At 37.8% G+C, this 27995-nt stretch overlaps 3 protein-coding genes and 1 long non-coding RNA gene across 10 annotated transcripts in view; 3 read left to right on the forward strand and 1 right to left on the reverse strand.

The window, feature by feature from the left end:
* The window catches only part of sgip1 (SH3 domain GRB2 like endophilin interacting protein 1), a 55131-nt gene extending 43219 nt beyond the window's left edge, over window positions 1-11912 (forward strand). For 5 of the 7 annotated variants that reach the window (XM_020702446.2, XM_020702448.2, XM_020702451.2 and 2 more), the window contains 8 exons: window positions 1700-1759; window positions 2720-2831; window positions 4341-4496; window positions 5613-5748; window positions 5867-6069; window positions 6261-6325; window positions 7073-7237; window positions 7741-11912. In XM_020702446.2, coding sequence (XP_020558105.1) covers window positions 1700-1759; window positions 2720-2831; window positions 4341-4496; window positions 5613-5748; window positions 5867-6069; window positions 6261-6325; window positions 7073-7237; window positions 7741-7763 — 920 coding nt within the window. In that variant the 3' untranslated portion in view covers window positions 7764-11912. The remainder of the gene's footprint in view (window positions 1-1699; window positions 1760-2719; window positions 2832-4340; window positions 4497-5612; window positions 5749-5866; window positions 6070-6260; window positions 6326-7072; window positions 7238-7740) is intronic. The other 2 variants (XM_020702450.2, XM_020702452.2) reach the window with 1 other exon arrangement.
* Window positions 11913-12670: 758 nt separating this feature from the next.
* Window positions 12671-14248, reverse strand: insl5 (insulin like 5). Its single transcript, XM_004068013.4, has 2 exons — window positions 13974-14248; window positions 12671-13085 (listed from the first exon to the last, which is right to left on the reverse strand). Exons 1-2 carry the CDS (start codon window positions 14143-14145, stop codon window positions 12934-12936), a joined length of 324 nt encoding a protein of 107 aa, XP_004068061.1. The 5' UTR covers window positions 14146-14248; the 3' UTR covers window positions 12671-12933.
* Window positions 14249-19118: 4870 nt separating this feature from the next.
* pars2 (prolyl-tRNA synthetase 2, mitochondrial) lies at window positions 19119-21677 on the forward strand. Its single transcript, XM_023954319.1, has 4 exons — window positions 19119-19266; window positions 19892-20233; window positions 20385-20630; window positions 20713-21677. Exons 2-4 carry the CDS (start codon window positions 19922-19924, stop codon window positions 21592-21594), a joined length of 1440 nt encoding a protein of 479 aa, XP_023810087.1. The 5' UTR covers window positions 19119-19266; window positions 19892-19921; the 3' UTR covers window positions 21595-21677.
* Window positions 21678-23236: 1559 nt separating this feature from the next.
* Window positions 23237-24297, forward strand: LOC111947318. The gene is made up of 2 exons (XR_002873123.1): window positions 23237-23798; window positions 23894-24297. It is a non-coding gene; the product is annotated as an uncharacterized LOC111947318 (long non-coding RNA).
* The last annotated feature ends 3698 nt before the right edge of the window (window positions 24298-27995 follow it).

A 27995-nucleotide genomic window follows, 5' to 3' on the forward strand; every position in this document is an offset into this window, starting at 1 on the left:
TATTCATGCCATCCTCTTGTGACTGGAGGGCACAACAGCTTTAGGTTCGGCCGATCTCTCGGTCAGACTTTGACATCTCAGTCAGCTCCCAGCAGCCCAGACTCTTTCAGTCACCCATGCACTCTGGAACCGCAGAGACCACCGGAACCCACCCCCCTCATATGGACACCTGCCCTTTTGTTCTCCACATGACACACTGCTCTTATCATTCCTTTACCCACCAATGTGTTCACATTAAACAACAAGCGTTTGTCTCCAAGGCCTCCAAAAACTTTGCATCTCATCTTTTTATTTTATTTTAGTTCCTTGAAAAACTATGTGACGCTTTAAGCCTTAGTCACATGCACCCGTACGGGGGGTTGACCCGGACAGTAAGTAGTGCTGTGGGTTTGTGAGTCGTCCAGCCCGTGGAGAGTTATAGAGAGGAGGGGCCCCATCTTAAAGGAAGTATGACCACCTCAAGGGATGCCATGAAAATGGAACGAATGATTGTTGTGTGTGTGGTAAATGTATTGTGAGGCCAATTAATGTAAGTTGATTGGACTTATGACATACAGGTGATGCTGACATACGGTAACATAATGTCACACTATAGTTGTAAGTGAGGTAGGCTCTTTACTGACCACATGCAAATGCTGCACACATGGGGCGTGTTACTTACCCTTACTGCTTGCTACGATCTGTCACTCGCAGCATACTTGTAGGAAAAAATGTGCATAAAGAGTTTAGTTCTGCTGACTCGAGTAGTCTATGACCTTAGTATTTCATGCAAGCTACCTGTGTGACCTGCACAGGTTTGCCCATTTTTTTGCCTGTAAGGGCAGTTGTGTCTAAGGCTTTAAATTAGATTACGGGGATGCATTTCAGTATTGATTCATTTGCTTTTTCCACATTTCTCCAGAGCAGGTCGGCATTGAGCTGCAGTCCAACTCAATAGTCTGCATTATGGATGCATTTTATTTTTTAAAGGGTAGCAGCTGTTTGTTTTTTTTTATTCCATTTTGACGTTCACTCAAACAGGAAGTTTATTTTTCTTGTGTGACTTTTTCATTCATTTTATTTTTTCTTATTGTTACTCTTGACCTAGAAGCATAGTTCAATCTTGTACTCCGCTGTTCTTTTTCTGTTGGGCCCTGTCATAAGCCTCAGCCTGGATTTTTCTTTCTGTTTTTGTACTTTTTTTAAAATTGGATTCATTAGTAACAATAAATGCATCACCAAAGGCAGTAAATAATCTGTGCCTTATGAACACAATTTTTTGTTGATCATAGTACTTCCAGTTGAATTATTTTGTTGAGTCTCGATCTGCCCCCTGAGCTTTATCACTGCTCAGTCTCGTCAGTGAGTCTATTTAAACTACAAAACCCTAAATCCCACTTTTCTAAATGGATTATTTTATCTCAATGAAAGTCAATTCTGACAACATTCACTATGAAATCCAGTCTGTCCTTCATTTGTCCGAGCATCTCCAAAAAAACCCATCATGTCATCCACCTTTGTCATGAGTTCAGCGCTCCACACTCCCTTCAGCCCCTCTCCATCTCACTGTGACGTGTGAGAAACCTTCCATGTGAGACTCACGCTAGTGTCCTTCTCTCCCCTCCTCACCCACCTTCCTCCCTTCATCCCTCTACCTCCTCGCCCTTCTCTCCGTACCCCCCACCTTCTTCCCCTTACTTCACCCCTCCACCCCACACAGAGAATGACCAGCCATCCCTTGTATGGTTTGACAGAGGGAAGTTTTATTTAACCTTTGAAGGTAAGTTTGCTCTGCACCGGGGTAGGGTATAAACACTTTTCCGAGGCTCATTTGTGCAAGCTTTGCCTCCCCCTTCCTTGACTTCTGCCAAGTCCTTTTCCTCTTCCTGCTGCCTCCAGATCCCTCCATCACTCTAACGCACGACATGCTAACTTTTGGCCGAGTTCTTCTCATCTGCACTCCAACATCGAGCGCAGTATCTTTTACGTCTTTTCTCCTCACATTCTTCATTCTCATGTCATGTACGCCAAGGGTCTTTTGTTCCCCAAAGAGCCATCTTTCTTTGGTGATCTTCACTAACCACTTTGTTGTGACTGTTTTCCCCGCGGGTCATTTGGTTCTCTGGTTAGATCTTTGCACTCTGTTTTTCTCTAAACTTCTCAGCAATTTAGCTTTTAAGCATGCCTGAAGTAAGCATGCGCTGCTCTGTTTTTTCTCTTTCTACTTTTTTCTTCTTCTTTCTCCTCCAGCTGTGCTTAATGAAAACAAATATACCTGCTGTTCTGAAAAAAAACAAAAGACGCTCGACATTTGAAATATGAATCCCTATTTCAAATAGTAATGTTCAAAAAGCAGAGAGAAATGGTTGTCCTTTTCACATGTTCTGTTTTCATTTCAGCTGACTGCCATCTGTTTGTTTTAACTTTGTGTAACTGTGAGGTTTGGTCTCATCATTGTGGATGTTTTGTTCCTCATTTCATCCCTACACTGTTGGACAGGAACAGTATCAATTCTTGATTCAGAAGGTTTTTCTTCTTATCTGTCCATACATTCGTTTTAAAGGTGTGTCCAAAGATGTCCAAATACAGTGAGACTGTCAAACGTTGAAAAGATGTGTTTTTCTTTGGTCTATAAAAGCAGAAAAAGGACATTTATATTTTTTTGTGAGTCACTGTTATTTTTTTAAACCTGCCTGATGAGGGATTTAAGCAAGGATGTATCTGTTTGCGTGGGTTTTAGGCTGCTCCCGAGGGCCCAGTCCTCTCACCATGGGTGCTCAGGACACGCTTCCTGTGGCCGCTGCATTCACAGAGACGGTCAATGCTGTCTTTAAAGGAGCCGACCCCAGCAAGTAGGTCCTCTTTCAGTCTCACACATCAAAACCTTCTTATTTCTATTTCAATTTAACTCTTAGGTCCAGATTACAGAACATAAAGTGTTATTTGGGGTTATAGAGAGATTTATGTGAAAATCAAACTAGTTTGACCCAGATGTTTCCCCAAAAAACTGGTCTTATGTATGGTATCTAAACTTTTGGGGGGCTAAATTGAAATGTGCAGACAGTTCATGCAAGTTAAACAACTGCAGTAGCTATTATTCGACTCCTGACTTAAAGAAAATTGAGTAGTAGTGCTGTAAAAATTTTGTTTGTTTACTAAACCTATTTTAAAGATTTAAAGTTGACAAAAACTTGTTTCAAAGTTTGTTCATTTACTGAGAAAGTAATGAATATTCCACAAATAATGTCACTATGATCATTTAGAGAGAAAAAAAACTTGCGAGATCGAGAAAAAGTTTCGATGAGACAGCTGGAAGCGCACAGAAAGAACCAGGTTCCTCAGAATAAAGCAGAAAATAAACACAGGCACCAAAAGAAAATACTCTAATGTATTATAAGAATGAACATAAAAACGTAAAGACCCACTCTGATAACCTTTTGATCTATTTTCAAAGCGTTCCCCGTTGTCTTTTAATTATGATTATGCTGTTGTTTTACACAAAATAAAAAAACTGTCATTTTCTAGGACATTGTTTCTGCAGAGCGGCAGTAGCTCATTAGAAAATCACCACTGACTGTTGGCATGGAGTAAGCCCACCCTCATTTCCAATTATCCTTCTGCTTTCACACTCTTGGAGCTGTCCAAACATACAGTTTTGATCCAGATTCCAGCTCAGACAAGGATAACAAAGACGTACATAGACCTATTTGTCTGCAAGTGGATGCATCAAATGAGGCAGTGCAAGGACCTTGTGTCCCATTGTTGATTTCACCTCACTGCTACAAGCTTTTTCCAACGCCAGTTTTTTTGTCTGCTTCTGAATATGCAAAAATTAAATTTTAAGCTAAGCTTTCTGCCATGAGAAAATTCTACTAGAGCATGTTAAAAACACCAAAAACACAATTTTCATCTCAGTGGGTCTTTAAACTAAAATCATGTTTTTTATTTTAGAATTAAGTCAATCAATAGAGGAAAAACTGTCATTTTTTAATTTTACTAGAAAGAAGTATTTTTTTTCAAAGCTACAAACAATTTTTGTATGGTTGTTACTGCGTGAGGGGACATATTGATTACCCTGTTTGTACCTTTTTAAACTGGGTTGAGAGGATTTAGTAATAATTGATTTTAAATATTTGTCAGCATGCCACAGCTTCACTATAGTATTACCAACTATGACTTTCACATTTTATTGTCCTATTTAAACCAGATCCCTCCTCTATCTATACAATACCTGCACATTGTGTATTTAGGGAATACAAGAATAACGTTTATAGTGGAAATGAGCTAAAAACCAAACGGATGAGTGGCAAAAAGTGTGGGTAATATTAATGCATAACTCTTTTCCTTGCTCTCCTTCATAGGTGTGTTGTGAAGATCATAGGTGAGATGGTTTTGTCCTTTCCGGCGGGAATCACACGGCACTTTGCCAATAACCCATCCCCCGCAGTGCTAACCTTCAGCATAACCAACTACAGCCGACTGGAGCATGTTCTGCCTAACCCCCAGCTGCTCTGCTGGTAATGTCATAACCGAAGTCGCCCCCCTCCTTAATGAAATGAATCAGTTTTTCACAGCTGCACAATTGATGTCCTGTATTAAGACATGACATTGTTCCACCCTATTTTTTGTTGTTGTTTACATCATTTACTGCATCCTTCCTGTGTGTTTTTTATTTCTCCAAATCATTACCAACTCATGAGTGTCATGATTCAACTTCCTCTCTATAGGACCAAATGTGGGTAATAACTGGTAATAAATCATGTTATTTTATATGCTTAAAGTAAAAACTTGTGGAGAAATTTCAAAATAATCTATCAGAAAATTATTAGAGTAATACTTGTTTTTACTGCCTTTTCATTGAAATGAGTCCTTTGCTATTTTGATTACCCTTTTTCCTTTGATTTAGTTTATTTGTGTTTAAGAGCAAATCCCTATGATACTAAATTTGCAAATCTGCTTCCCAAGTTCTGTCCCACAAAGAATAACAATTCCAAAAATAGATCATAAGCAAAACGTACATTTTATTTCAAATACAAAACCAAATTCAAAACATGATATAATTATTTTTTGTTTGTTTTTTTAAAGGGTAGATTCACATGCTTGAAGACCTGAAAGTGAAAAACATGTGGTGCACCCGTTTCTGTTGAAATGTAAATGCGCAATCTTTAGCGAGGAAAAGCAGTGAATGTGCTCATTTCTGGCAAAAATTTAGTCTTTGTTGTCTTTTTTTTTTTATAATACTTTAAGTGGACAGCATCCACAAAGTAAGCTACATAGGAACGTTGGACTTTATGGATGGAAAACCATACACAAAGAAACCTGACAAATTCAAGAGGAACAACTTACTGATTCTTGAATGTAGAATTCATATAAAAACCCTTTTTTTGGTCTTTGAATGCCCTTTTGTTGACATTGCCCTTCATTGTGTCTATTCAAACAACTCGTCTTCTATGTAACTTTTTTGTTGTGAAGTCGGACAGATATGCATTTTTTCCTGTCTGAAGACTCTTTGCAATGGGGCTGCAGATCTGAGCCTTGGTTTTACACAATACTGGAATGAATTTGCCATCTGAGGTATCTTTGTTTTTGTTTTTTTGTTATTTACCATTGTCTTTGTCTTGCTATTCCACCAGCGACACCACCACACAGGCCAAGGCTGATTCCAAGGACTTCTGGGTGAACATGCCAAACCTAATATCTCATTTAAAGAAGGTGTCTGAGCAGAAGCCACAGGCAACATACTACAATGTGGACATGCTCAAGTACCAAGTAGGAATTTAAAAAGCACTTACAAACTGTTAACACCTCAATGCTAAAGTTCCTCTACTAGAGATTTTAAATTCTAATTCTCTGAAGGGAAAACATTTTTACACTTGACTGTGTCCAGGTATCGACACAAGGCCTGCAGTCGAGCCCTTTGAACCTAGCGGTGAGCTGGAGGTGTGAGTCAACCAGCACTGACCTGAGGATAGACTATAAATACAACGGGGAGGCTATGTCCACGCCCATGGCTCTCAACAACGTCCAGTTTCTTGTCCCTGTCGATGGAGGAGTTTCAAAACTTCAGGCTGTCTTACCTCCTGCAGCATGGTACATTCCTCCCCTAATTATACTTTATACAAATATTAATGAAATAAATAAGAAGAACAAGCTTTCTTTACTAATGTTGGGGTGCATTATCTTCATTTTTACTCTTAACTAATAAGGGGGACCGAATACATTGAAAACAGCATGTTACCATAAATGTTTGTGATCTTTTTTTTTTTTTTTAACCACAACAGGAACGCAGAGCAGCAAAGAATTCTATGGAAGATCCCTGACATCTCCCAGAAGTCTGAAAATGGAGGTAAAAAAATATAGTTATGTCCCTCAATAAACATAAAGTTTTGAGCTTTTAACAGAAAAAAAATAATAAAAAAAAACTAGTAAAAACGAGACAAAAACATATTGTATAACATCTTTTAAACTGAGCTTATGATTAATAAATGGGTAATTTGGAATGTCAAAAGGCGTAAAGCAAAACAAATTGATTTACGCGATAACAAATGTGAAATTAAGTTTACTAAAATATAGTCTTACATGTTGGAGTAAAATAAGACATGTAAATAGATTTCTCTGTTTAGTTTACTTTTATTTTTAAGGGAATCAAAAGTTCATTATCTATTCTTTACACACTGTGTCTTAATAGACTTTCTGTTTGACACACACACACACAGACAGATAGATATTTTAAGCTTTATTCATATACATAATTGAGCCTTAATGAAACCAAATAAAAAAGAGAGAATACAGCAAAAAAAGCAGCCCTAAGGTGACCCAAGCTAAAATTTACCAGAGTATGTGTATTTTCTGTGTATTTTTTGTAGGAACTATTTTCATTACTTTCATTATTCAGGCCAGAGGGTTAAGTTAAATGAAAATGCTCCAAGGGTAAATCTGAATTTTTACCAAAAGCGCCCTCTACTGCCTGATAGTGGTGCTACAATTACTTCACAAAACCTCAAGTAGTTAAGCAGATTAAAATCTCCCCTTGTCTCAATTTTGATATATTCTTTAATTTCAACTTTCTTTGTCTTTCTAATTTTTCCCCTAGGTGTGGGATCATTGTTAGCCCGCTTCCAGTTAACAGAGGGTCCCAGTAAACCAGCTCCTCTGGCAGTGCAGTTCACCAGTGAGGGCAGCACCCTGTCAGGCTGTGACATTGAACTGGCTGGACCAGGGTACCGGTTCTCACTCATTAAGAAAAGGTTTGCCGCAGGTCAGTCAAGTGTCTTCGCATTAAACCTTTGCTGCAAGATCCCCAACACTCTGGAACAGTCTCCCTGAAGAGATCAGGCCCCCTTGGTCCCTACCAGTATTTAAATCTCTTTTAAAAACTTACCTCTACAGGTGTGCTTTTAATGATTTTACTGGTTCTTAAATCCAAATATTTGATTTTATTGATTTTATCGATTTCATTGATTTTATTGTTTTTTTCTTGATTTTATTGATTTTACTGATTTATTGATTTTATTGATTTTAACCACTATCACCATTTCATATGTGTGCTGGGTTTTATTTCTCCATACTGGAAACTGTTTTTAATACTGACTTTGTCTCATATTAATTGTACAGCACTTTGGATTTCGAAAAGTGCTATATAAATAAAGTTTTATTATTATTATTATACAAAGGAGAATGTTTGAAACGGAGGTGATCCGATCCCTCATTTAATGCCTTGTACATATCAAATGCATAAATGTTTGTGTTGATGTCTTTTAGGAAAATACCTGGCGGACAATTGACCCATGTTCCACTCTGACGAAAGGATTTCAGTGAACTGTTGGATCAGCACAGAGACCAGAGGCTGAACCCGAACTAGACACCAGAATCTTCCTTAACCTTTCTCAAACCCACAAGTCTGCAGCTCACCCAGCAGTATTGTATAACCTGCGTTAAGTGTAACTTTTTCAAAGTCAAGTAATTATCATATTTGTATTTATCTCATAACATCCTACTGCAGTACAACACTGGGGTTTCTGAGCTGTCTGAAGCCTGTGCCTCTGTCTCTATCCTCACCGGGTTCACTTGTGCTGGTGTTGGTAAAGGTTTTGCTGCAGCTGCCTGACTGAAAACATGATGTGCTGGGGAAAAGGAAATTCTGAGCAACTTTGTGTTGTTTTCAGTGTCTAAGATATCTTTGACAAAGATTTTTTTGGTTCAAATACACATCAACTTAAATAGATATTCACAAAACGTATTATTGTTCTGTTGTGTTCAGTCATGAAGCCTGAAACAGTTGTTTGGTGTTGTTGGTGCTTTAAAAAAAAAAAAAGAAACAAGATATAAAAATAGATGTTCACATCACCTACTGGAACCACAGGGTCGCATAAATTTGGTAATGCAGATGCAGAAGTTGGCCAGTTTTTTCTCAGCAATGCACACGCTGATGCTTTTAGCATGTTAGGCAGCTGCAGTGAGGAGTCAGTTCACTGGACACAATAAAAAAAAACTGTTTCCCAGTCAGAACAAAAGAACCATAAAAAGTGTCATTTTAAAGCAGTAATGTGTATCTTAAGGGGCATTTGGTGTTTTCTTCGTATTGTCAGATAGCCTTCCTGTTGTTCCCAGGACAGCAGTGTTAGACTCCAGAGTACATGACAGCATTCTATTTTTATTTATTGAAGATTATTATTTGTTGTATAGAACATGTGGTTCTGTATATGAATAGAATTTGAATAGTGCAACACGACTGAGAACCCCTAAAGGTATAAATATGACTTTTCTCTCATTTTATCTGTGTAGTTGGGTAACCTGTGTACAGTATGAGGTATAATTTTTTTTAATTTATTTCAGATATAATTTTTTAACTCAAGTGCAACAAAAGATATGAGCTATATGGGTTTGGGGAGCTGGGCGGGGGTAAATTAAAGAAAAAAGATAAATATCTTGCTGGATGATGTTTAATGCTTTGTGAAAGCAGTGTTATATAGAGCTTGTTATGCTGTGGGCAAGGTCCACACACTAAAGCCACCATGTGTATTTATTTTATTTTGAAGGTTTGGTGTAACCAGTTGGCCTACTGTTTCTGTACCTGTTAATCAGGACTTTATTTTGGTGAGCTTGGTGCTCCACAAAAGTTTGTAATTGCAACTTGTTGTCCAAGATGTTGATAATGGTTTCCCATCCATAAAATAAAAAGAAGTACTACAATACTGAAGTATAAGTACTGAGTTATATCAAGATCACCCATACTTACAGAATGCTAAGTATACAGGTAGAAGACAGGAAGGACTAACTGGTTATTTAAAAAACTTTCAAAATCTTGAAAGAATTAGTTTGACATTTTTGAAAATGCAATTATAATTTTATTAATCACTTTTCTTTTCTATATCTGCCAAGGTTATTCACTAAGCATGAACACTGACAATGTTTTTAAGCTTTGCAACTTCAATTGCGATGAACTTGATGAAAAATATGACAGAAAATAATCTTCTTTGGCCTCTTGACATATTTCTTTTTTAAACAAAAGACACGTATTATTTTCTTTTGAGCAGCAAATGGCTCACATCGACTCAAAACAGTCCCTTATACTAAACATTAATTTGATCAAATACATCCCTGACCTCCAGGCCTACCCTTATAGTGGTAAATATTATCTCGAAGTTATCAATGATACACACATCACATTTTATAACTTAGTACACCATCAGCAAATCCTAAAGCTTTAAAGATGTCAAAGCTTCATTTTGATTATTGATGCTAAACACTAGAAATGTAAGGAGAAAATGGTGCCTCATAGAATTCCTCTGAATTTGTGAATTGCCACGCAACCTGCATCTGCATTGTTCCCTTTTTAAGTTGTCAGAAAGTAACTCAAACTGCATTCATTTTCTGCATTTATTTTATTTTAACCCTGACACACATTTCAACCAAGTTAGCAAGCTGACTTACACTTGGCTTGAAAAGACTAAAAGTACATTAAAAGCAATGACTGTAATTGGGAGCTGGATGGAGTCTGACGTCACCCATATGAACGATTTACTTCTGGCTCCAACTAAATGAAGTCAATTCAGTGGCCATTTTTTCGCGATACGGAGATTTCCATGTTGGAGCCAGATGATGTTAGTACACAGGTAAATGAGCACAGTCAGTCTTGCGCTTAAGTTTCAATGGAAACCACTCATTAATCATTCTGCTGATCAAACGTTTTGAAGGTTTGAGGGGCCGGTGGACACTACATGCTTTTATTGAGGCATCTAATTTGTCAGTTTATAACTTGACTAAAGACTTAATATCATACAAGCTAATTATAATTAGCAAGAACATGTAAAAAAAAAAAGGGTAGCAGAGCAAGAAAAGGTTTTCTGACAAGTATAATGAGTAGTTTCCCTCCCATTTCCATCTTTATGCAAAGTTAAAATGACTGGCAGCTTATTTAGCCCCTGACAAGACAGACACAAGAATGTCAAGCTGTTCTTTTAATTGTGACAATGAGGGAAAAAAAACAGTCTGTTTTTATCCACTGTAGTGGTGAAATGTGGTGACAAAGAACAGGATTCATTCACTGGGATCAGCTTCCTTCTTTAACTCAAACCTCTAAGCAGCAAGGAAAAAAAAACAAAAAAAAAACAGCTCGGTTCTGTCATCCACTTTCATTCAACTTCGACTATTGTTCACCAGTGGAGCTTCTCTTAACTGGATCCTTACTGGTACTGAAAATCCCAGTCTATATTATTTGCACACCCTTATGAACCAGCCAGCCCTTAAATCCATGGCTTTATTTTTCATAATCATAATGGTCTCTGTGAGATGTAATAATTTTAGTGAGGGTGTGGTGCAAGATAACCAAAACGCTTTATTATTTTTTTGTTTTGATGTGTGGTATTTCATGTGTGTGTACCCGGACAGTCAGTCCTCTATAAGGAGAATAGACTGGCTGTTTTTAAAGTGAATAAAAATGAACAAAAATATACTGTTTATTGTAAAAAAAAAAATTATAAAAACTTAAAAGCACTGTGCTAATAATGTTGTACTTCTGAATGCTCTGACGCTTATTATGATGAACAAAAAGTGTGCTTGGAGTGCACCTGAAAGCCTCTGTACTGTTTTCTCCTCATTCTGCTAAATATAACCATTCGGAGTCAGACCAGTCACACAAGTATCTGTGACTGATTTTAGGAAAAATGTGTTTAATCTTGTACCAGTATATTCAGTTCATGTGTAACTGTTAATTGGGCATAGCTGGAAGTTGAAGCAGAAAATTGGGATCAAAGTTGCCCAAAAAATTCTAACTGTAGATCTATTTTTTTATTGTACATACCCAAAATGCAGAAAAACTAAAGTGGCATTTTGAAGTGAAAAAAAAAAGATACATGATTGGTGCCATTTAGTGCTTTATGCATTCTTTCTCCTTTGTGTTAGACATCTTGATTAGCCTAACAGGGTTTTGTCAACACCCATATGCAACATAAAGCTTTTAATGTAAAGATCCCTGCAGCATTATCCTCCACACAACAAACCACCCTCATGTAACTGTAACGCTTCTACACAGCTGGTTAGAGTGAAAGGCCACACAAAAGCTGCTCAACTGTTAGTTGCTTCAATATTGTTTGCTTCTTTTGATTTGAAAGAAATAGGAACATAACCGTAACTCCAAGTTCTTCATCTCTGTAATGACTTTGTCCTGCAGTCATTTAGTATTGCATGCAGAGCATGCAGCAAAATGTGGGACATCTGGATAGTAGCGAAAACAGTGTGTTGTGCTGAGCAGCTGTTTCTGTGCTAGAAATGAGGGGAGAGCAGGGAGTGGATTTATGTGTGCAGGAAGCCAGGATGCTTTATGGATGTGTACTGTTAACCTCAAATACACGGACAAGTACAAGACGCAACTCCCAGGATAAATGAGGATCATAGTTTGCTTCTTCCCGAAATCAATAAAAGTTATAACTGGATGCCTGTTTTTTCTTTTTTTTTCTTTATAAATGAAAAATGTATGTGTAGTCATGGTGGTTTTTCTCATTTTTTTCCAGTATCTAGTTAAATACTAGTAAGCTAACAGAAAGCATATTTTTTATATAAAAATGAACAGATATGTTGACTAAATTAGACATTTTATTGGTTTATTGGTAAGAAAGCAGTTATTTTTAACATCTCTGCATCTAGTTACCAGAAACCTTTGTCATCTGTACAGGAAAGCAGGTGGCATTTGCAGTAAGCAAAGTCTTCAGAGATGTTAAATCCTAATTTTTAAATGATATAATTAAAGTTCTCTTGTCAACCCAAAGAGACGATTTTAATTTTTTAAAGGCCAGACTGAACCCGTCTTGCGAGATCAGAAGTGTTCCTTGTGGGACAATGTTCAATGAGTCTGTTACAGGATGGCACCCATTGTTCACATCACTGTGGATTTTCAAGCCTTTTTATCTTGCTTAAGAACAATTTTGCAGTTTCGTGCCTTGATTCCATTCAGATGTTTATATTTATATATTTTTTTAGTTGTGGTTGTTGCTTTTTTTTAAAACCAAAACAGCACAAATATTAAGAAAAAGCAGGAAAAGTAGGATGTTGTGGAGCATTTGGATTGTTGTGCATAAAAAAAACAGAGAAAAGCCTATTTCCCCTATGGGCAATCTCTGTTTTTTCTATTTCTGTCAATACTTTCTTTCACAGGATAAAATCTCCAAGTAAAATCACCACAGAAGATTGTGAATTGTGTGCAAGAGAATTTACTGAACAATTGTGAAATAACAGAAAACAATTCAAGTGTTTATGAAAAATCTAAATCTGATTTTACGACTATTTGCTATTCCAGTACTATACACAGTGTTGCACACATTAATCAGATACATTCACAGTTACATGTTCAAACTTATAAGTGATCACACATTTATTGAGGTTTGGTTTTCCCCAGATTCATTTCTTTAGTCTTTTGGACCTCTCCAAGGACCAGAATCAAAATCGAAGGAGTCAACCTCAGCAGAGGTAAGTGAGATCCCTTTTGCTGCAGCCCACCTGACAGCACATCATAGTCAGGAAGCCGTTGTTGTCCCGTTTTGTCCAATCCCGGAGCTCGGAGCCCGAGCTGCTGAAGCTGTCCAAGCTGTTCTGCTCAGCAGCAGGAATACCTGAGGAACAAAAAGGCCCACTGGTTAAGAAGAGACTCTGACCCCACTGACTTTTCACTTCAAACGCCAGTCGCTGCTGTTGGTTTGTCATATTGGTAAATGTTACTGTTAGTGCGCAGTTAGTATTGAGTTAAAATGCTGCAAAAGTAGATATTGTCCTTTTTTTACAATAAGTTATGGATGCAAGGTTAAAACAATAAAGTTTAGATTGGGTTATATGACACTTATTACTAAAGAGTTTAACATCTTGCACTGTGCGGTAAAAGTTTCTCTAATGGATGTTGCTTATGTTTTAACGGAAATTGTCTGACTGAAAATAGAACAAGGACCAGCTGCTTAAAGAATTTATTCAATACTATGTGACATCCACTTTAATAATGAAACTATTGGAGCCGGAACTTTCCTCCTGCACACAAAAATTAGCTTTATAAAATCACAGGTCATCAGACAGAGAAACAAACAGAAGTATGGTTGGGTACACTATTTTCAGTTTACAATAGACGATAATATTATACTGTTTCAAAAGATTAAGAGTGACAAACATTTTAATGATTTCAACTATTACAATAATTCAAAAATGAATTGAAATGAATAAGTAAATAACAGATGCAAATTTTAATTTAGGGATTGTTAAAATGTCTGTCTGAATCTGAATTGTTTTTTATTCACCTTTTTTTTATAGATTAAAAATTTAATTTGAACGCTTTGGTACATTAAAAAAAAATCTTATCTTTATCATGAAGTAACACGACCCTAAATATATTTTCAAAAGTCCACTTAATTTAGTCTTTTTCACATTTTTGAACCACACATGGAATTGTTAGAAGAAAAAAAAACATAACATTCTTATATTGTGGTTCCTGTTGCAACACTGAAAATCATCCTCACCATTCATGTCTGGATCTGTCAAGAATCTCCTCCAGCGGGAGCCTCCACAGGTGTAGACAACAGCTCTCAGGAACTCCCGGCCACACAGCTTCACAGGCTTCACCTCTGCTCTTCCCTGGTCCACACACACCAAGACACACAAAACCAGAGGCAAAACCACCAGGGCGCGCATGCTGAATACCTGTCCGTCTGCTCTGAGTCGTCCAAACCCACGGCAGCTCTTCTGTGTTACTTTGCTCCTCTGCAGGCTGCTGCAATCATTGGAAGCGTGTGCATTTCCCCGTCATATATACCATCCAAACTTTCAGTTCCTCCCCGCTGATCAGCCCTCCCCTCCTCAACTTAAGTGACTTTATGCCTATCCCAGTGACACACAAACACACTGGTGCATATTGCTGTTTTTTGCTTCCGGTCATCTCCCCTATCAACCTTGTCTGCCTACTTAAACAGAGTTACGACCACAAGCCTTTTACAAGCCATAAGCTCGCAATCATATTACATGAGGCGCGGCCTCCGCAGCCTCCCCCTGATTACAAGATTTCAGGGCTTGATTGCAGTGCATGGATAATTAAGAGATGTAAAATGATTCCACCTGAAGTCGGACAGATGTTTTGCGTGTTTACAACACTGATGGCCCAGTTGGCTTTCCCATAACAGCAGTTTGGTTCATGGGAGAGAGAAAAAGAGTCAATGTTGACAGTACATCATGAGGTCATTACAAGCTGCTGATGGGCCAGAAACATCCTCTGTGAGGCATTTAGGTTCCATCATATATCTCATTTAGGTCGGTGAAATTGAGCTGCAAACATTGTAAGGGTGTCCCTGAGTTAACAGGAAACAAGTTGGTTCTCTGAAAATCTTAAAATGATGAGAGTACGCCAGAAAAACACTATGCACAACATACAGATGTGTTTTTTTTTGTTTGTTTTTTTAATTTTTCAGTGAAGTTTGTGAATTGATTAAAAAATATTCCGTGCATTTTATCGGCAAAGTAAAGGACAATTAAAGAACATCAAACTGCATTGTCTGCAAACAACTTAAAAACAATTTTCTTTCAGTCTGTTTGAAATATCTCTTCACTTTGTTTATCAGTCTACTTCCTGGATGGATCTCCTGTTAGACAAGAAAAATTGGATATTAATGATTAGAATATAGCATTGAGTAATGCAAAAAAAAAAAATTCAGTTGGATCGTGTTTTTACATTCATCTGCTTCCCCCATCTTGTTTTCTACTGCTGTTGACAACATGTTGCATTTGAATACAGTGTGAAAAACAACACTAAATGGTTAAAAGTAAAAAAAAAAAAAAACTAAAGGACTACCAAAGGTCATTTGGCTGTGACTTTAGTGCATTTTTCAAACTGTTGTGTTTTGCATCTTGGCAGTTTCTCCAAACTTTAAAACAGAAGTCAAAAGGTGGAGTACATAAAACAAGATCATTTTTGTTTTGTAAAATATTTTGGGGAGATTTTACGAAAACTTAAGATTGTTCTATGATCCTTGATCTTACTTTAAGATGTAAACTAAAAAATGTTATTAACAGAAACATAAAGTTAATCTTTTGTCATTTTAGACCCTGGCTAAATCATTACTTTACATTTACCGGTAGCTTAAAGCCAAACCTAACAACATCAAAGTAGGAGATAAAATCAGTCTTAATGGACAACGTTCATATCTCACAGAGACATTCAGTCGCCCTTTTCTCTGGTGCTTAAATCTTTCAAAGCTACAGCATAAATCAGTGAAACAGACGCAAACCTAATTGGCTCATAGAGACATCAGTACAGAGAGACTTCTCTGTGTCTGAAACTGTCAGGCTGGAATATGTCGCCCACCTGGCAGAGAATAGGCACCCTGGGCTCAAAGCCACATGAGCAAACCACCAAGTGCATCCATGGGAAAAGGAAAGCTTAAAAGTTCCTGACGCAATACTGTAAAGTGAGTAAAAGTACATTTACACAGAAAGGAAAACACTGAGTCAACATGACAAATGGCTGCATGTGACAAAGTAGTACCTGAAATATTAACTAATCAATTTTACCTAAAACTACAAAAACTAAATATTAGTGTGTTTAATAGCAACTAAAGTCCACTGAAGCATTTTATGAAAACTATGAATTTATTTTCAAGAAGTCACATTTTCTTCTATATAGAACAAGCTTGACTGTTGATTCACTTATTAAATAATAAAATCTATTTTGGTGTTTATTTTCCAATTAAATTAGAATATAAATAGAAAAAAAGCTTCTAATTTTTATTTTTAAGGGTTGGAAAGTTTGATTTAAAGAGATTGACAATTTACACATCTCCATATAAAATTTGACATTTTTTATCCATGTATGATCACTTCTGCCTTTCCAAAAATGGTTGAAATAATCTCTACGAACACTTATTGTTGAAATTAGTCCGAAAAAATGGATGGAAACAAAATTTGCAAAGAAAATTTTGTGCATGTCTGCAGAGGTTCTTATCTTGCTAAAAACGTCCACAGATTTAAATTGAAAGCCAAATTTCCAGACTTTGTAGTCAACTCTGTTCTTCCTTTTTATTTGTAAAAGAGAAAAAATACATCATAATTTTTTTTTTTTACAACATCTTATGTAACTGGTGAAACAAAGCATGAAAAATATCCTCAGAGTCTCTTTGGCTCATTAAATGTGTTTTCAGAACACTGAACCTTTCACTGCAGTTTTGCTGCCTTTGCCTTTACTAGAAATGTGTCCTGTATTCAGTTTCATTTTAACTATGCAAAATAAAATAAAAATTCACAACTGATATATACAATATATAGGGTGAGTCTCACTCTTACACTCTCTACACTGAACATTCTTATTACAGTTCTTTGCTAAGTGATTGGATGATGCACAGCACCTGTAGCATATGTTTTTGTCCTTGAGATAAGTTTTCCTCTCCTCCAAAGGTTTACTACGAAAGCCCCGGCACTTCCAAAGGGGATGTGGCTTGAGATGTAAGGGACATTGTTTGTCTAGGTCCATTGTTCCCCTTTCAGCAGTGTTGTCATTACAGTTGCCAGAGTCGACAAAGACTTCGGTCTTTCTGACAGAAACTGGTGTCTTCATGTTTTGTTTGAAGAGTTTTTCAGGTTTGTTAATGCTTGAACTGCCAGTGAGTGGAGCAAAACTTGAAAATTTTGGCTTGGTCGCAGACGAATTTTGCAAATATAGAGAACGGTGGATAAGATGCTCTGTGAGCTTCTTTGTATCGAGAGGCTAGAGAAACCCACTTGTCGTGCAGAGAGTACGGCAGCTTCTGGATGATAGGAGTGATGCCATGAGATGTATCGAGATAGCTGAGCCCAGGTAAAAATCCATCTGTTCTGGCGGCTTCTAGTTCCAGAAGAATGTCTCCCAGTTCTCTCAACCTTTGATTTTCTCTGTTGGTAATTTTTGGAAAATCCTCAACTTTTCTGAGAAGGGCATTTTCTATAGCTTCAGGTGATCCGTAGCAGTCCTCCAACCTTTGCCACACCATATTCACACCTGCTGCTGCATTGTGAATATGAACTGCTCTGATTCTCTTTGCACGTTCAGATGATTTTGGTCCAAGCCATTTACACAATAAATCCAGCTCTTCTCTGGGTGTTAAATTTAGATTTTCTACAGAGCTACAGAAGGATGTTTTCCAGGCCCAGTAATTCTCTGGTTGGTCATCGTAGTTTAATAGCCCTGAGCTTACAATTTCCCGGCGTACCAAGTACTTGGCCAGATCTGTCATAGCCGCTGGACTGGACTCTGCGGCATTGGTAGCAGCAGCTGGAGGAGACTGGGAAGCTTGGTTGACATGGCTGGATGGTGTTGGATGGTGAGACTGATTCCAGTAGTAAAATGTTCCTCTGGGTGGAGGTGGATCATGTCTGTGTTCAAACTCAAACTGAGTGTTTTCATACTGAGTTTTTTCGGATGGGTTTCGATGTTGGGGGTAACTTGGAGGAGTGTCCTGTTTGAATGCATGTTGAGCAGGTAGTACGTGAAACTCGTGAACATTACTCTTACTTGACTGTGCGTCGGCGTTCCCTTTGCAGCTTTTAACCATTTTTTGATGGTGTTTCTGCATTTCTGGGGTTTCTTGCAGCTTTGAGTCATGGTGAGAGTGCTCAGAGTTTAGATTCTTTGTAACGTCATGGTCAATGGATTTACTGTGTAAGCTCATACATTCTAGGTCCCCAAATTCATTCTCTGCAGCTGATTCCAAGACTTCAGCTTCTGCTATGGCGGCTGCAGCAGCACTTTCTAGTCGCAACTTGTGAAGATTTGCTTGGAGCTCCGCTTTCTTTCGTGCAGCCTCAGCTGCAGCCTTTTGTTGCTCCTCTTCAATATATGCTTGTGCTTTAATCATGTCGGCTTCTCGTTGAGCAAATGATGCTTGTGTGCGTGCAGCCTCCGCCTTTGCGCGTGCTCTGGCTGCTATAGCACTGGTTGAGGACAAGCGGCTGGTGCGTGAAGAGTTGGAGCATTGTGATCTTATTTCAAAGTCTTCGATATCTTTATCCATCAGGATGGCTGCTTTACTTGCAGAATAATATTGTATGTTTCAAAGTAGATCTCTTCTGGAGAAACCCGTCAGGTGGATGTCTTTTCACTATTCTGCCCTCACTGGAACTTTAGCGTGATTTCTACCTTGGCAGACAGCTAACAGGTTCCTCAATAAACACCCAGGAGTCATAAATGTCCATTATGTTAAAAATTCACTAATAAGGGAATACTACTGAAGTAATCATTTAATAGTACTAGCCAAATTTCATATTCATAAGTGCACATTTCGGGAGGGGGCACTATTCCAACTTTTTATGATTGAGTTAAACCAAAAACCAAAAAACCAAAACAATACATTCCTCTTCTAACCCCAAAGCTTTAAGAACTTGACACCTTGTATTTTTTTAGATGCAGAGAATAACAACTCACTGCTTTTCCTGCTTCTGTTTATTCAGGGTTTTTTTTTCAATCTATGTTTCCCTGGCACATTTTGTTACTCAGTTTTCTATCTGTATATTTTAAAATGTTCTCATTTTTGTATTAATGAGTCTGTAAGTTTTCAAAAAAGATTATTTAAAAAAAACTATTGCCAACGCTGTTGTTATTTCCCCTCCAAACCGGTAGATGGCAGTGTGAGATTACAGTGATTGCGGTGTCATGCAATCACAGAAAGAAAGTGACCTAGAGTGGAGGAGTGGTGGTAGCAATGCTTGCCTTGTGTATTCATTTATTTTCAAACTGCTCTCAGTCTTTTTGGCGCAAATGTACCAATAAAATCGTCTCAACGGAACTGTCTGAAGGTGAGGCTTGTTTATGACGTAAGCGTGCTTCTCGTTATAACACGCAAACAGAGGAAAATAACGTTAGCATCGTCGTCTGTTAGCCAAAGGCTTCCTTTAACTTTTCTAATGTGTCCAAGAATCTCAATGAATTTGTGCATAAATCATATGAACGCATGAAAACATTTCAAATTAAATGTCTAATTTTTTGGGAATAGTTAATTTATTTCAAATATAAATATTTCTAAATAGAGAATTTTAATCACTTTTAAGGAAGTACTTGTGTACTGTATTGTTTACCAACCAAATCAAATGAGCTTAATTGAGCCAAAAAACACGAGTCTCCACTTCTTGATGTTTTGCTTGATGCTTTTTTTCTGTTCCTCTTTAAAACATTAACATAGTGATCAAATGAAATATTTTTAGAAGCACCCAAATTAACTGTTTTAAAAAGAAACAAAGTTTTAGTACTCATTGTAGTTTTGTCTAGAAAATAATACATTTGAGCAGTTTTGCAGCAGTAAACCTGCATCACAATTTATTGGATGATCAGACTCTTGTTGAAGTGCAGATGTCACTGTGTTGCCTTGATTATATTTTGCTCTCATTACACTGCACTAATAACTCAAACTGTTTTACTTGACAGGGGCATTAATTTGAAGTGTGACAGTCTACGATGCATCCAGTTTGGAAGAGAGTGTTTCATCGTCTCCACAGAGCCCTTCTTATTTCAAAGAGGCATCAATCAGGTTATGCTGAGCACACACCCACCTGTACTTCTACAAAGACAACATCCAGGAAGCCGAGGCTCCTGGTTTCTCGTCTTTACCAGCCTTCGAACCTTCGGGATGTTGGCCAAGACAGCCGGCTGTCGGGAGAAATGACATGCAAGAGCCAGAGGCTCATGCATCAGGCCGGCCTCATTCATCCATTCAGTCCGGGGTGTTACGTCTACCTTCCTGCCACTGTCAGATCAATGGAGAAGCTGGTGAGTTTTTATCTTAAACAAAAGAAAAAACAAAAGCACAAAAATGACTAAATACCAGTTTGACTTTTTATTCAAAATGTTATCATGACATGGAAAAATACTACATTTTGCTACTACTTTTGGTTCTGTAACTGTTGCTTTCAATCAACAGATGAGAGTAATAGACCAGGAGATGCAGGGGATTGGAGGGCAGAAGCTGGACATGCCCAGTCTGTGCTCAGCAGATCTCTGGAGAACTAGTGAACGATGGGATTTGATGGGAAAGGAGCTGTTCCGTCTAAAAGACCGGCATGGTGCAGACTATTGCCTGGGTCCCACTCACGAGGAGGCCGTGACCACTCTTGTTGCTCACCAGGCAACGCTCTCATACAGACAGCTACCTCTGCTACTGTACCAAGTAGGTTTTTTGCTATAGTTACTATCACTTTTTCTGTTATAAGCTGCCCTTTTACTTTGTGATTTCTCTCATCCAAAACCAGATAACCCGCAAGTTCAGGGATGAGCCAAAACCAAAGTTTGGTCTTCTCAGAGGCCGAGAGTTTTACATGAAAGACATGTATTCATTTGATGTGAGTGAAGAAGCTGCTCAACAGACGTATGGATCTGTCTGTCAGGCGTACATCCAGCTTTTCACGCGTTTGGGCCTGCGCTGCGTTCAGGTACAGGCGGATACAGGCAACATCGGCGGTACCCTTTCCCATGAGTTTCAGTTACCAACAGACGTAGGAGAGGACCGACTTTTACTCTGTGGGAACTGCTCCTTTTCAGCTAATGTGGAGACTTTGTCATCAGGCACAACCCACTGTCCACAGTGCAAAACTGGAGCTCTGGTAGAGTCAAAGGGAATAGAAGTTGGGCACACGTTTTATCTGGGAAAGAAGTACTCCAGTGTATTCAAAGCCACCTTTAGCAACCCCCAAAACAAACCCTCCGTCACTGAAATGGGTTGCTATGGCCTTGGAGTGAGCCGCATTCTCGCTGCAGCCATTGAAGTGTTGTCCACAGACGAGGGAATCCGCTGGCCCGGTCTCATTGCTCCTTACCAGATCTGCGTTTTACCCCCCAAGAAAGGCAGTAAGGTCGAAGGGGCAGCAGTCTTAGCAGAGGAACTGGTGGACAGTTTGGGTGAAGACTTTCCTCACCTGAGGGGTGAGATTGTTCTTGATGACCGCACACAGATGACCATTGGAAAGAGGCTGAAGGACGCCAGCAGACTGGGCTACCCATATGTGATTGTGGTGGGGGAAGCAGCTCTACAGAATCCCCCCACCTTTGAGGTGATCTGTCAGCAGACTGCTGAGACGCTATTTCTGAGTAAAGACGGACTCCTGGATCTGCTCGGAAAAGTAGAAACTGTATAATAAACAGCTTTTGTTGTAAGAGTGTATAAATGTTTGACATGTGAGGTGATGGAATAAAAAACTGTAAAGCTTTTGATATCAAACTGGAGAAAACTTGTCCTTGGTTTTCAGTCTTTTATTTTATCAATGTTATAATGGAGTCTTAACGGGAATAAAGCATGTACCAGTACCAGTGTATGAATGAGAGAATTATGATGAAAACATTTTAAAGAGATCAAAATAAGTGTCATAATTCACAATTTCAAATCAATAAGTAAATTGATGTTGAACAAGGTTATGACAAAAATAGTCTTTGCTTAAGCTTTAGGTACACCACCACACTTAGTCTTAATCTGTTCTTTAGGTTGTTTGTTTTTTTACTTCAGTAAATAGTTTACTCTTTCCTTGAAGTCAATAGACTACTCCTATGCCAGTAGTTCTGTTGACCTACAGGGTTTTTATGAGCATGCTTGTAGGCAGAGAAATAAAAGAAAAGGCAACGATGAAGGACGTATAGCAGGAGCTTTGAATACAGTGACTTACAGGAAAACTAAAGTTGTCCAACACAATGGGAAGAAGGAAAGGTGGATTTCCTGGGTGTGCCAGATGGAGCAGAGCAGGGAGTTTGTAGTCAGCCGACTGTAGCACCTGGGTCACTGCCACAAGCTTTTTCCAGCAGCATTTTTCTCATCTGCAACTGATTCACAGCAATTTGAATAAATAAATACTCTGAAGTGCAAGTTTAAATTAAATGTACTTTATATATGTCCTACGTGAGAAAAATGCTTCAGGAACATTATAGAAACAGAAAAATGCATTGGAGTGTTCATTGGAGCGTGTCCTTAAGTTATGGGGTTTGTCTGGAAAAATATTTTATTTTTCTGGTAAAGGGCATTTCAACTTAAAGAAAAACTTTGGAGCTATGGCAGAATCTGGACTCATCACTGACTATAGAACGTTTTTGCACATATTTATTAGAGCCTCGTGCAAATGTAATCAGGCAACTGATTGGTTACACCTGTGGATACCTGACAGTGCCAGATTGGGGAATGGAAATTACGGCATCTGTGGTCACAAGAAATGTAAACAACAGAGACTAAATTGTCTCACCAAATATAAAGTGGTAATATTTCTTTGTTTTTTGTTTATTTTACACCCCCCCCCCCACACTCATACACACACCTTTTTTCATGTTGCATAATTTAGAAAAAAAACTTAAATGCAGTTACCAAGAAAAAGGGAAGGGGCTGCTGGGGAATTTGTGAGTTGTTATATATGGAAACAAAAGGAAGAGTTAAACCATCATTTTTGGTGAAACGAAAGGAAGAAACGTGTCAAACAGAGGTAAATACAGAAATAAATTGGTTTGTTGGAGCAAAACTTCGTAACAAGACAACCAAGCTTATCTAATTTGGTGCAATATAATTGTGATTAGCTCTTATCTTTATTTATGGGGGGTGTATTTTTTGTGTGTTTTTTTTTAACTGATAAAAATAGATTTGTTCTGTATAAAAATAATATCATTTTGAGTGGCAATTACAACAATTTTACTTTGTTATATCAGTAAAATAATATCTCATTGCAACACTTTCCTTTTTTAAATTCGTAACTCCCAACTAACATTGGTTAGTTCTCTACCTAAACAAGATTGTAAATAAAGAACATTTTAAAAGCGAGCTTATCTGGAGGTGGAACCAAAGACATGCGTCATGTGATTCCGCTCGGACCTTTAATTGTGCAGTACGGTTAGGAAAATGTGTAAACAAGATGTCTGAAGAACATTTTACACTGGACGGCCTCTGGTCTTGTTTCCCCTCAAATAATCGGCGTTGTGACGCTTCGTAATTGTAAAACTTTTTTGGAATGTACATATTTGTAACAAAGATGGCGGCAGAGACTCATAGCGACAGTCACAGTGACGACGGCATGATGGACGAGTTCTTCATGGACAAATTCAAGACGCAGAGAAACGCCTTCAGTCTGAGTAAAAATTTAGCATATCAGCAATTGAAACTTGGTCTTTGACATTAAAACTGACGCCGTTTCTGGTGATGAGGCTAACTTCGTAATTTTTAATGTTTATTTAATTTATCCTCTCAAAGGATAACATATGCATGATGTTAAAATGTTTATTTTGTGACATGCAGGGAACATGCGCTTTGCACTGAATGACGCTGCAGCTGCAAAAAAAATCAAGCCAGGCCACCTTAAAGCCTTGATCAGATGTTATTAGCACTTAATGTGTAACTAGTACAAAAAAAAAAAAAATCCAACTGTTCTACCAAGTGCTGACACAGAATGTGTGATTTGGGGTCTATAGGTGCTCAGTGCTGCATTGAGCTGCACAACTTTTCAGAGGCTCTCCAGTGGTGTGACGAGGGGCTAAAGGAACATACCAACGATGGGAAGCTCAGAGAGCTGAGAGTCTAAAAAGCCTCACCTTATAGGTTCAGAAAGTGAGGATGACAAGGATCAATCTTCAGCAGCCATGGAGCAGCTGAGGTTGGACGGCCTCAGTTCTCAGGAAGTCACTGGGGCTCAGGTCTTCCAGGATGAGAAGTGCTTGTTGCACTGGCCTGTTCTTTTCCTCTACCCTGAGCATCAGCAGAGCGATTTCATCTCTGCTTTCTGTGAGAATGACTGGTAAAGTATCTTTTTTCAAAGGTTTTGGCTTCCTTTTTTAGGTGTCATCCTGCTTAATAACTATTAAAATCACTATGTTGGCGTAATAGTAGGATATTATTCAATTCATTGTTGTTCTAAATGTTAGAGTTTTACTATAATTGTTACTGTACAAAGCTTCACAAAATGCTATACTTTAAAAGCAGCAATTATTTGTTGAAGATTCTTTTTCACCTGGGGGGTATTCCAGGAAGCATGTTTAAACTACCCTAACTTTAACCCTGAACTCTGGCTGAAATCCACCTGAACTTGCTTAGTCTGGGTATGTCTTCCAAAAGACTGGACAAGAGTTAGCGTAGTTACGCTCGACATGGTAGCCCTGGGTTAATGCACGTGGACGACAAGTACATGAAGGCATTCTCAATGGATCGCCGATTTCCGGAGTTACCATGGAAACGTGTAAAGAAAAAAAGAGAGCGCTATACTTCAGTGAGACGGAGTCTGAGATTTTGATGACGGCATATGAAGATTATACGCCCATCAAAAAAGTAATACGGCTGCATCAGCAAAAGAAAGAGTTTGTGCTTGGAGAAAAAGAACTGACAAAGTCAACGCACAAGTTTCTATCTCATTTTCATTGTGATGCAAATTGCTTTAGGGAAAAAAAAAATACCGGTGTATATATATGCATAAATAAATAGCTCCCCAACTTAAATGAATTAATCAAATTGGCAACAATTGAGTTAAATTTATTCAATCTAATTTCTTACATCTATCCAACTCAATGATTTTTTATCCCGTGTGCTATCTTAGATGACCCCACCCTTACCTTGACGTGTTCTTCCTACCATGACAAAGGTGGATAAAGGTGGAAAGTTTTAATGTAATCCATATACACCAGTGGAGATCACAAATCATTGAAGAAAAAAGGTTCGGATGTCTAGATGACCCAACTCCCAACGTTTAAGTGCCTAGGATAGCACAAGGGTTAAACAACTTAAATTTACATATTTATCTAACTAAATGTCATATTACTTTAATTTAATTCAATGTTTTTCCATATTAATTTCTTGTACTTTTTAAACTCTCATATGTCTAAGTTAGAGACAGCAGATATTCTATTTTCTTATAAAAATGAAAATGAATGATGCAGAATTGATTTATAACATATGCATTTAGTTGTTATGACTGACTTTAACTGAACTTATTATGCCTTTATGAAGCACTAGGGGTGCTAAATAACCTCATCATCTTCTCACTCATGGTGCAGAAAGAATTAAACATCACAGGTTTAAATAACTCGGTAAAACAGCTACAACTAAACACATTTGGTCAAAAAGCCACACTTAAACCTAAATCCGTCCAGACAGGCAAAGGGAATGGTATCCCACAATTCCTTGCTTCCAATCTAACAGCAGCACCAAATTTACACCTACTTAATTGAATTAATTTGAATGAAAGTTCAATAACTGTCTGATAACTATGTGTAATTTTTAAGTTGACTGAATTAAAAAAAAGGATTTATCTTAACTGATGCAAATAAGTCAGTTGATCAATGTAAAAAAGTTTAACTTTAAACATCCATACATGGTCTCATCACCCTCTCATGGAGGAAAAAGTATTATTTGAACTTCTTCATCCACTAAATCATATTCAAATGGACACATCATGCTGCTTCACCTCTCTGAAAACAAACTAACTTTCAACTAAACCTGCTCCAGACCAGGTTATGTTCAGAGCATTAGTTGCTATGGCAACTTAACATACCCTGAAGCATACCTCCATTTTTGGAACCGAAAGCTGAGGTTATCAACTTCCTTAGCCTCAAACTTACCGTGGGAGCTAGCATAACCTGCTTTCTGGAATACCCCCCTGGTGAGGTTGTCTTAAGGTGGACTTACTGTCTTCAAAAAAAGAGAAGAAAATAAATAATGATGCCATTATAAAACACCAAGAGTCTTTATTTGTTTTGTTTTTTATCTTGGAATCTGGCACAAACATACCATGTAATCTAACACTATTTACGTTTCTTTTTTTTATTACATGACTATTTCTTATTTCAGTCCTTTACGAAGAAACATTTAGAAAGTATTTTCCCAATTCTTTTATTGAAATGTTATTGCTAAAAATGTCCACAGGTGGGAGCTGTCATCAAATTCTAAACATTTCACCGTTATTAGATACAAACTTTGTGCTTGTTTTTTTTTTCTAAATTATTGTTTATTTATGATCTCATAAAGTGCAGCTGTTTTCCTGCATTACCCGCTGTCTTTCTGTCAAATACTGACACCAACTAAACGACAGGTAGACAAAGAATACATTCATGGAAAATAGACATGTTATCAAAATGTCTACAATTTAATAAAGAATGACATTATTAGCATGAGCTGAGTTAATCTAAAGGCTCGCAATGATCCTGGTGTTGCGCAATGTTTAGACAGCGCTGCCTTAACCCTCTAATACAGTGGCCAAGAACCGCAATTGCAGCAAAAATAAAAAAGCAACTGCAAACAAAAAGAAAATGAAATGCAAATAAAAAATAAACGCTGCAAATAATAACCGCCATCACACCAAAAAGGGGGAAAAAAAACGATGCAAAAAAAAATATTTATAGAAATGCAAACATAACAAAAGCGATGCATCTACAAGTAAAGCCTTAGCGTAAGTGACATCACCAAGAAAGTGACGCCACAACAGATCTGGGGTCAGTTTTCTGAATGTCCACCAGAAGTGGATTGGCTTTTGCTACACACACCGCTGTGAAAAGGAGGAATACAAGAGCGTGAATCGGAAACTGAACGAGAAAGTGAAGTAAGTGTAAATGTTGGTGTTAAATTTTACTATGTGTAATTTTGATTTTATTTGGTTTGGGCAGAGGTGGCCCCAGGTTTTATTCCGGTTATTATTGTTAGCTTCGGCTAACGCGCAGACCATTGATCAGAAAAACCACTAATCAAGCTGCGTTCACGCCGAATGCAATTCGCGGGCAAATTTGCGTCTAGCGCCACTCTTTTGCCAGGCTATGCTGGCCGTCAGTCTAAAAAATGTGTTTCAGAGCTTGTAGCTAATGTTTTTAGCCTGATGGCTACATGGTGGAACGACGCTGAAGTTGGCTTCCGATTCACATCTTTCGAGCTTTGCGAGGGCACGAAAGGAACATTCCACTGCATTTATCGCACCATAGTCATCTAAAACCGGTTCCTGTTCAAAAACTACAGGACCTGGATTCAATTATGCATTTGATTCTAAAGAATTCCTTAAACACAGTTTCTGATTTGTGGAAATGTGAAAAAGGATGATTTTTATCACATTTTATGCACTGAGTCCACCTCAGACCAGGTCCTATTGAAAAACCGCTGGACCTGGACTGCTCACATCTGGATTACATTTTGACTTAGATAGTAAAGAATACATTGAACAAAGTTTCTGATTTGTGAAACCTTTACCTGATTTGTGAAAATGTGAAATAGTGTCATAATAGCATGTCATAATGTCATAATAATTGTGCATAATTTTAATATAGGTGGTTTGTATTGTCAATCAATCAAGAAATCAAGAATTCCACTGGCTTTGGGTGCTTTTAGACCAATGATTTTTTTGTGTAAAAGTTAATGTTGCCACACCCAATATTTGTTATACTTTCTGTTATACTCTGAAACATAAGTTGTATTGCAGCATTTTTTTATATAATGCTTTGTTAGCTTGTTCCTGTAATAAAAAATACTGGACTACAGACATTTTTGTAAAGTTTTTTTCAGGCATAGAAAACTTTGACAAACGAAATGACAGGAGAGAGAGGA

The sequence above is a fragment of the Oryzias latipes genome, chromosome 4, assembly GCF_002234675.1.
Source record: "Oryzias latipes chromosome 4, ASM223467v1".
Taxonomy (NCBI): Eukaryota; Metazoa; Chordata; class Actinopteri; order Beloniformes; family Adrianichthyidae; genus Oryzias; species Oryzias latipes.